Source organism: Ahaetulla prasina, chromosome 2 (genome assembly GCF_028640845.1).
Source record: "Ahaetulla prasina isolate Xishuangbanna chromosome 2, ASM2864084v1, whole genome shotgun sequence".
Taxonomy (NCBI): Eukaryota; Metazoa; Chordata; class Lepidosauria; order Squamata; family Colubridae; genus Ahaetulla; species Ahaetulla prasina.
The window spans coordinates 93,074,007-93,084,382 of NC_080540.1; the positions used below are offsets into that span (position 1 = coordinate 93,074,007).

The window sequence follows — 10,376 nt, forward strand, 5'->3', positions numbered from 1 at the left end:
TTGGAGGAGTCTTTCCGGCCGCCTTGAAAGAGGCGGTGGTGAGGCCCTCCTCAAGAAGCCTTCCTGACCCGCTGTTTTAGGTAATTATCGTCCGGTCTCCAACCCGCCGCGCGAAGGTTGTAGAGAGTATGGTGGCATATCAGTTTCCCCTGCACCTGGAGGAAACTGTCTATCTGGACCTGCTCCAGTCTGGCTTCCGCCCGGTTACAGCACTGAGACGGCTTTGGTCGCGTTGGTGGATGATCTCTGGAGGGCCAGGGATAGGGGTTATTCCTCTGCCCTGGTCCTATTAGACCTCTCAGCGGCTTTTGATACCATCGACCATGGTATCCTGCTGCGCCGGTTGGAGGGATTGGGAGTGGGAGGCACCGTTTATCGGTGGTTCTCCTCCTATCTCTCCGACCGTCGCAGACGGTGTTGACGGGCAGAGGTCACCCGCGCCTCACTTGTGGGGTGCCGCGGGGGCCGATTCTCTCGCCCCTTCTGTTCAACATCTATATGAAGCCGCTGGGTGAGATCATCAGTGGCTTCGGTGTGAGGTACCAGCTGTACGCTGATGACACCCAGCTGTACTTTTCCACACCGGGCCACCCCAATGAAGCTATCGAAGTGCTGTCCCGGTGTTTGGAAGCCGTACGGGTCTGGATGGGGAGAAACAGGCTCAAGCTCAATCCCTCCAAGACGGAGTGGCTGTGGATGCCGGCATCCCGGTACAGTCAGCTGAGTCCGCGGCTGACTGTCGGGAGCGAGTCATTGGCCCCGATGGAGAGGGTGCGCAATTTGGGCGTTCTCCTGGATGAACGGCTGTCTTTTGAAGACCACTTGACGGCCGTCTCCAGGAGAGCTTTCCACCAGGTCCGCCTGGTGCGCCAGTTGCGCCCCTTTCTAGACCGGGATGCCTTGTGCACAGTCACTCACGCCCTTGTGATGTCTCGTCTGGACTACTGCAATGCTCTCTACATGGGGCTCCCCTTGAGGGGCATCCGGAGGCTACAGTTAGTCCAGAATGCAGCTGCGCGGGTGATAGAGGGAGCCCCTCGTGGCTCCCGAGTGACACCTATCCTGCGCAGGCTGCACTGGCTACCTGTGGCCTTCCGGGTGCGCTTCAAGGTGTTGGTGAACGTCTTTAAAGCGCCCCATGGCATAGGGCCGGGTTACTTACGGGACCGCCTGCTGCTACCGAATACCTCTCACCGACCCGTGCGCTCTCACAGAGAGGGACTCCTCAGGGTGCCGTCGGCGCGACAGTGTCGTCTGGCGACACCCAGGGGAAGGGCCTTCTCTGTGGGGGCTCCCGCCCTCTGGAATGAACTCCCCCCAGGACTTCGTCAACTTCCGGACCTCCGAACCTTTCGCCGCGAGCTTAAAACCCACTTATTCATCTGCGCTGGACTGGGTTAGTTTTTTAAGTTTATGGGTTTTAATGGGTTTTAGTCCTAAATTTTAATCGTGGCCAATTTAATAAGTTTTTTAACTGTATTTTAATTGTATTTATAGTGTATTGTGTATTTTTACTTGGCTGTGAACCGCCCTGAGTCCTTCGGGAGAAGGGCGGTATACAAATTTAAATAATAAATAAATAAATAAATAAATAAAAACAATAGATGCTAAAGCACAGTGTCACATAGGATTTGTTATGGGCAAAGCAAAACTGATTCCATATCCTGAACATAGTATACCCAGACTAGAACTTTGGCCTGCAGTATTAGCTGTTGAGCTAGCTGAACTTATTTCATCAGAAATGGACATTGAACTTAAAGCTATCAAATTCTACACCAACAGCAAGGTAGTGCTAGGCTACATCTACAATGAGGCCAGGTGATTTTATGACTATGTTAACAAGAGTGGTAAGAATTAGGAGATCTAGCTGCCCTATATAGTGGCACCATGTACCTACTGACCACAACCCCGCAGATCACGCTACAAGAGCTGTTGCTGCAAGTCACCTTAAAGACACTACCTGGTTATTGGGGCCTACATTCTTGTGCAACACAGACTAGACTGTTTCTCATGTTGATACATTCAACCTGGTAGATGCAGACTCAGATGCTGAAGTCCGTCCTATAGTTCTTACTATACACTCTTTCGAACAGTGGCCTCGGAGGCTTGAATTGAATCACATAGATTTTGCAGATTCTTAGCCTGGAATTCAGTCATTCAGGTTATTATTTTCCTCACATAGCTCAGTCATTTAAAGGAGCCACATAGCAACTTCAAAGGCTGGCACAGTGACACCACTGCCAACACATATGTTTGGTAATAGAACATCAGCAATCTCAAAATATCATCATTTGCACTGTGCAGTATGAAACTCATGCACGATAAATTAACTGTATACTAAACAAAAGACTGAAGAAACTGTACCCGTTTCTTGATCAAAATGGCCTATTAAGAGAAGGTGGCTGCCTTAAGGAAGCAAAGGCAGAACCAGAGGAAAAAACCTCTGATAGTTCCTGGCAATCATCACAGTGCTTCTTTGATTGCGCTATACTATCACCACCAAGTTAAACATCAAGGACGACTATTTACAGAAGGAGCTATAAGAACTGCTGGTTTGTGTATAGTTGGTGCTAAAAGATGTGTGAATAGGGTAATCTTCAGGTGCATCACCTGTCGCTCCATGGTGGGTTGCAAATGCAGAAGAGGGCCAATCTTCCAGCCGACAGACTCAGCGCAAATCCTCCTTTCACTAATATGTGTTTTACTGGACATCTTTGGTCCTGGTCCCTGCACTAGAGGGTGTCAAGCAGGAGGTAAGCAGTGGGCCATCCTTTGCACCTCTATGATCATTAGAGTGATCCACATTGAAGTTATTGAGTCTATGGACACTTCTAGCTTCATAAATGCCCTCAGGAGTTTTATTGCTATCTAAGGTCCTGTAAAACACATACATTCAGACAGAGGCACCAACTTTTTTGGAGCAGGCAAAGAACTATGTGTTTCTTCAAATATTGACGCCAACAGCTTAGAATAGAATAGAATAGAATAAAATAGAATAGAATAGAATTTTAGAGAGATATCTAAGAGATATCTTAGATATATTTAGATATCTTAGATATATTTAGAGAGATATCTAAGAGGCCAAAGGGGCACATGGACCTTCAACCCACCTCACTTTTCTCAAATGGGAGGGGCCTGGGAAAGAATGATAGGCATAGCCTGCAGAACCCTTGGTTCTACCTTTCTAGAAGTAGGAGCTACTTCATAGGACTCACCTATGACACCCTGACAACCTTCATGGCAGAAGTATCAGCTATTATTAATGCCAGACCTCTAACTGCTGTCCCAAACGATGCAGAGACCCTTTCTTACTCACTCCAGCAACTCTCCTCACTCAGAAAACTGTAGCAGTCGGTGCTCCTTCTGGAGATTTTGGTAGCAAAGACCTATACTTGCACCAGTGGAGACAAGTACAGTCCTGCAAATATATTCTGGGACAGGTGGAAGAAACAGTGTATTTCCACCTTGCAGACTAGGAACAAATTGCAACTTGAGAGACCCAACTTGAAATCTGGTGATGTTATTCTTATAAAAGACTGCCAGTCCCAGAGGAATGAATGCCCCCCAGGCTGCATCATGAAAACTCTCCCAAGTAAGGATGGGAGAGTCAGGAAAGTGGAAGTTCGTAAAAAGAACAGAGCTTAGTTGTTCTGCGGACCAGTTTCTGAACTGGTTTTGCTGTTACCACCTGAAGACTCAAATAGGGAGCGTCATGCCACAACATATAACTTTATGTATTGTTTCTGCTCTCTAGCCCCTACTAGAGGCAGAGAGACAAATGTGCCCCAACTACATTGTTTGAAACTGAAGCCACCCATTTACCCATCAGCCTGCACTCTCGAACCAAGTGCACGCTGGGAAGCAAGACTCCATTTCCTTTAGAATTTGGAGAAGGAAACACAAAGAAGGAGCCATCTTAATCTGTGGCATATGGTCATCCAAGGACAAACACATTCCACACTGGTGAGATTCAAACTGTTTCACTGGTGAGATTCAAACTGCTTGTATTTATTAATTGTTATGTTCAGCAGTAACTTAATACTGTCTATCTTACATTTGATTCTTACTGTATGTATCCCAATTTTCCTCAATTTCACCATATTCTGTTCTCCCAGTAAAGCATTCAGATCTACACACATGGTCCCTTTTATTGGATTTAGCTGCATGTTGAGCTGCATACAGACTAACGTGTAATGGGGACAGAACAGGGGTCATGTAGGGCAGGGATGGGTTCCAAATTTTTTTACTACTGGTTCTGTGGGCATGGCTTATTTGGTGGGCGTGGCTTGGTGGTCATGTGACTGGGTGGGTGTGACCAACTTGAAGTCACTCAGGGCAAGATGGGGCGGTACCTTGCTGTGAGTGACATCAAGTTGGCCACACCCACTCAGTCACATGACCAATGCTGCAGAGACAGGGCGATTTCTCCTGGGGGACAGCCAGAGCTTTGCCGCCTCCTCTTTTCCTCAGAGGAGCTGCCTCCAAGTCATTGCGAAGGGACACACACACACACACAAAACACAACAGACTCACACACAATGTAAAAGCAGCCTGCACTTCACCCAAAATGGCCCCTGCAACAAGCAGGAACTTCACACAGCCACAAAAAGCTCAAAAACCAACTTTCACACTTTACACACAAACACCAAACTGACTCTCACACACACACACACACACACACACACACACACAATGCCATATACAGCTTTGTGAGATTTTGTGTGTTTGTGTAGTTAGAGTGAAACACTACAGAAACACACCAAATCTCAGAAAGCTGCACAAATATTTTATTTTATTATTTTATTTTATTTATATTTTTTAGATCAGGGGTCTCCAACATGTTTTTCTTTTAGCCAAGGTCGTTTCTTTTGGTATGCCAGAACTTGCCTTTTCAGCAACCACACAATAGAAAGAGTATTCTGAAAGTCCTTGACACTTGCAACTTTCAAGAAAGATATTAACCTAGCTAGGAAAAAATAATATAATCCATAAATTTATCACTTGCAGAATGCTATCAAGAAGCAACGTTTTCTATTATTCAAACATCACATGCAATCAATGTATTTTGTTTGATCATTTACTTACTGACATATCACATATACTGGAAGTTATGTATCATTTGTTTCTGTACCCTATAAAAAGACTTGAACTCCACTCCTCCCCAATAAATGTTTTTTGCTTTGTGTGAATTACTTGGCGATTCTTATTTTGAGGAAGCAAAGAAGCCCCTTTGAAATGGTAAAATTTTCTCTTCCCAAATTCAGGGAATTGATCTTCAGTTCCGTGCACCCTTGGGATGCCTGAATTTTGAGGCAGCACCAGGACTAAATTTATGGACTTGCATGTTGATATGGGATGAGTTATAGAAGAGATATTTCACCCTCATAAAGGGTGAAGTTATCAAATTTGTTTTTACTTTTTGTGATTAAGATTGGAAGTCACTTCTATACTGATATATATTTTTCTTTTTCTTACTTCTTTGCACTTTTTATTCTTTTTCTTTTTAAAAACTGATCTGCTTTATGACCTATCAGGAGAAAATGCTGGTGGCATCCCATTTTTGTGAAAGAAGACAGAGGCTAATTAGTATATATATTACTGTTGACCAGCTTTTCCTCAGAAGCTAGACTTTCATCTACTGCCTTGTTGAAACTGATTAAAAAGATGCCTAAAATCACTTTGTGCGAGATGGATGAATATATAAATTTGACGATAACATAAATAAAATGGAGTTCTCCTGCAGGATATTTAGGAATTGATCAGTTGATGCCATATACTCAATGCATATATTGAGTAATGAATAGTTTTCTTGTACTGGATTATTTTTTTGTTCCGATACTCCTTTGTAAATTTGAAACTACTATCCTTCCTTTGAAACTTCTAAGGTTTCAGTGTTGTAAGCTACTAAAGTGTCAGATTTGGCAGCACGCAACTAAAATAAAGTTCCTAATTGAGGGCATTGGAATTTTCTGCTTTATGCATGAATAGAAGATAAAATTGTAATTAATGTTGCAAACAAACTTCCTTCACTATAAATACAATCTTAATCTGAAATATAAACTAATCTAACAATTTAGATAAATAACAATTATCTAATAATTTAGATAAATTACGGATAGACAAGTGAAACATTTACTATCTTTATCTATATTTCTTGACATGACTGGAATAAATCTACAATACACAAGTATAAAAACTGTAGTAGAGAAACACTATTAGATAAGCTTTTATTAGCTTCAATATTCTGAAGTATTGCAAAGGAAGTATCTTTTTCAATATGTAATTTCCAGATAGACAAACTACTTTTTTCCTTTCTTTTCTCCCTCTAAATTTTGGGAGTCTTTCTTTACCCTAAATTTTGAGAGATTATTTCTTCACCCTTGGGAAGAGAATATGTATGCTTGTCAAATTCTACCACTCTAGTTGGGAAAGATCCAGCTGTATTCCTCCCGCCTCTTCCACCCCAAAGGAATTATTTTTTCCGAAAAACTGAACAATAGTTGTATGTTATGTATGTTTTAGCTGATCTAATACAGGCACGGCCTTAATATAGATTTTTTGGTCAATGCAGGTGCCTTCGCTTTCATTCGTGCTCAAGCTTGCTCTCATAAATCTTGCTCGGAAGGAGCCTAGGGAAATGCAGAACGCGACATCACATAACGGCCAAACGAGCTCAATCTTTCAAATAAGCCTCGTTATCTTCATTGCGCTATCAACCCCGCCCAAGGGAGAAGGGATCTCTCCAAGAGAAAGCGCGCGCTTACAAACGGGACAGCCTATTGGCTGAGTGCCTTTGGGCATGGGCTTATCGGAGTGGCTTTTGTCTCCTTTGGACTTCGGCTCAGTACGTAACCGCTTGTTTCATGCGCGGCTGCTTAAAAGCAGAAATGTGATAGGTTCCTTCTGGACGTCAATTAAAGGATTCGTTCCACCTCATACTTTTTAAAATGCGCCTCGTCGCTCGGACGGGAAAGTTGATTGGTTTTGGGATCTATCATTCAGTAGTAACGTAAGAGGGTAATGGCGGACGGTTGTTGGCTCAGTCGGTACTCCAGGAAAGGAGGTGTGTCTCGCACTGCCACGGAAGGCGGGCCCTTTGGCGTTTCCTTTGTGTGTGGGCACCAGTGGCTGGCTGCGAGCGCGCCTGAGGAGGAGTAGAAATCGCAGACGCCATTTTGTACGTTTCCTTTCCCCACCCCCTTTCCCCGTTCTCTGCCGGTGGACCTGGGCCGACCTGTCCCACGACCAACATTGCCTCGTAGGGCTTGACGATTTTTATCCGGCGGCAGCTGCCCCCTACCGGCAGCAACAGCAGCGAGGAGGAGGAGGCGTGTGACGGCCGCGGCTCCGGCATGGAAAACTCCCAGCTTTGTAAGCTGTTCATTGGCGGCCTGAATGTGCAGACGACGGAAGCTGGGCTGCGAGAATACTTCGAGGCCTACGGGACCCTAACCGACTGTGTGGTTGTGCTCAACCCGCAAACGAAGCGCTCCCGATGCTTCGGTTTTGTCACATATTCGGTTGTGGAAGAAGCCGATGCCGCCATGGCTGCCTCCCCGCACGCTGTCGACGGCAACGTGGTGGAGCTGAAGCGGGCCGTTTCCCGCGAGGATTCCGCCCGGCCTGGCGCCCACGCGAAAGTGAAGAAACTCTTCGTCGGAGGCCTCAAGGGGGATTTGGGGGAGAACGACCTAGTTGAGCACTTCAGTCAGTTCGGCCCCGTGGAAAAGGCCGAGATCATCTCCAACAAGCAGAGCGGCAAGAAGCGGGGCTTCGGCTTCGTCTACTTTCAGAATCACGACGCCGCTGACAAGGCGGCCGTGGTTAAATTCCACCCCATCCAGGGCCACCGGGTGGAGGTCAAGAAGGCCGTGCCGAGAGAAGACATTCAAGCAGGAGGCGGCGGCGGCGGCTCTTCCAGGTCGAGTTGGGGCGGACGGGGAAGAGGAAGAGGCGGAGGTGCCGGCAACCGGGACCACAACGGTCTCTCCAAAGGAGGTGGCGGTGGCTATAACAGTTACGGAGGCTACGGAGGAGGCGGCGGCGGCGGCTACGGCTCGTACGGTGGCGGCTCTTACGGCGGAGGTGGCAGCGGCGGCGACTATGGCAACGGGTACGGCGGCTTCGGCAGCTACAGCCAGCACCAGTCGTCCTACGGCCCTATGAAGAGCGGCGGTGCGGGTGGAGGCGGTGGCGGCAGCTGGGGCCCCCGCAGTAACAGTGGACCATACAGAGGCGGTTATGGCGGGGGAGGTTATGGAGGCGGCTCTTTCTAAGCGGGAATTCCCACCGATCCTTCTGGGGGACGTTAGTTTTGTCTGCATGGAGTATGCTCTCCGTTTGTACCGGGCCAGGCCAGGCTTTCAATACTTCCCCTACACTTCGCCTAAAGGCACCTTCATACAAAAAGGTTCCAGTGATGCGAAGCAGATCTCGAATGTTCCTGGTGGGGTCGCTCTGCTGCCTGTGTCACTTTCTTGAAGATGTACTGGGTCTTTTCACACAACGATTTTGTGTTAGTCATTGATGGACTCTATTTTTTTATTGCTTGGACATTAGTCGTTTTTTATACTAGGAACAAGATATTGTTTTAATTTTGGTTTATTTGGGGTTGGGAGGGAAAGTCATGATTCTGAAGTAAAACTTGGGAGGGAAAGGGATTAACTTTGTAAGGACTTGGAATATCTACACATTTTTTTCTACAATGATTCCATGGCTGTAAAAGGGGTTAAATCGTTTTTACATTTTTATTTTTTAAATAAATCATTGTGTTCATTGACCTTTACATGTCTTTTTTCCTAGGGTTCATTCAGTACATTTCAAACAAAAGTTTTTTAAGCCAGTAAAACTTACTGATGCTTGAGCTACATGTGTTAAAAAAAGATTGCTTTATTTCAAGAGCCCAGCTCTTGCTGCCTCACTACATTGGTTTTCTTACTGCTAAAGAGTTTGTGCCAGTTTTTGAAATATGTTGGTGGATGAAGTTGGTTAAAATACCTTATTTTACATCCACAGTTTTGCAGTTGGGCATTTGCCTTGCAAACACAGTTGCTCTGTTCTTTTATATAGGGAGTTATTCATAAAAATGTTCTAACACATTTAAAGCATGTGCTTTTTTTATATATACATGTTCAAAATGTCAGATTTCTTAGTTTCACATTGTGTTATTTATTGGCTTGTCTGTAACAATCCATTTTTAAAGGGGAGAATGATTTCCCTTATAAATATTTTGTTTGCATAGTGAAGTCATTTCAATTGGATACTATCTTAATTGTTCTTATTAAAAACGCGAAGTATTAAATAGAGTGCCATCTGCTGGCAGACTAGTTGACTTTTGTGTAAGTTTTATTAAAACAAATTGGCTCTCAGAATTGTAGACCATTAGATCTTTAGATGGCAAGGATTAAATTAACATGCCAATAAAATATATTGGCTGAAATGAAATATTAAAATACAAAACAGTAAAATTCTTGATTGACCAATTTAAGTATTCAATTTTTAAAATTTGTGCTCAGTGAACAATAAATGAGCCAATAACTTAGGCCAATTGTAAATCAAAATTTCTGTAGTCTGCTTGATGTATTTGTAGCCCTTTCACATAGTAGAATTAACGTTTGTTGTTCTATTAACAATGTTCTAGACAGAAACTGACTTCCTGAATAGAAATATAGAATAGTTATGAATATTGCAAATAAAAAATTGAATTCTTCACATGCTTCAGTGAGTATGTATGAAATGACTAAAATATTGATTTTTTATTAGGATTTCAACCAAAGTATTTTACTTGAGCTGCTTTATATTTCAACATTTGCTAAATCAAAATTTTACATAGAACTAAGGTGTTAAAGTCAAAACTAGGTTATATTTAAAAGTTTATTTGACCCAGTAGATTTTATTAAATAAGGTTTGGTAATTTTTAATAGGTGATAGTTAATGGTTGAAGATAGGAGATAGCTACTGAATGTCCTGATACATTTTTAGTGTCATTTACTCTGGAAGGTCAGTTATATTAAATTGAAACATAACAATAAACTGGCTTTATTTGATGCCCTACACTTTTTATGTGTGTAGTTATCCATTTGACTTCTACAGCAAATATTTGTTCAGTGTGATGTGGAATTCATTACATTATCTGCGGCTTTGTTCTGCATAACATTACATTATTTTTACATCGGGGGTATGTTTGCCTAAAAGAACAGAACTACACACAGCTCTCAATATATATTTGAATACTCCCCCTTAAGGGGTAAATTAAGCTGTATTAACAGATTTGCTAAAGATAATGCAGTGATGTTCTTAGAAATTGTTAGTTGCAGACCTTTGCAAGCTACTTTTTTGGACAGTAAAATTTAATTGCTGCTTATAATGCTTTTCTG

At 43.6% G+C, this 10,376-nt stretch overlaps 1 protein-coding gene across 1 annotated transcript; it reads left to right on the forward strand.

The window, feature by feature from the left end:
- Window positions 1–7,018: 7,018 nt before the first annotated feature.
- On the forward strand, window positions 7,019–9,709 carry HNRNPA0 (heterogeneous nuclear ribonucleoprotein A0). Its single transcript, XM_058166721.1, has one exon. The coding sequence runs from the start codon at window positions 7,353–7,355 to the stop codon at window positions 8,274–8,276; it is 924 nt and encodes a 307-aa protein (XP_058022704.1). The 5' UTR covers window positions 7,019–7,352; the 3' UTR covers window positions 8,277–9,709.
- The last annotated feature ends 667 nt before the right edge of the window (window positions 9,710–10,376 follow it).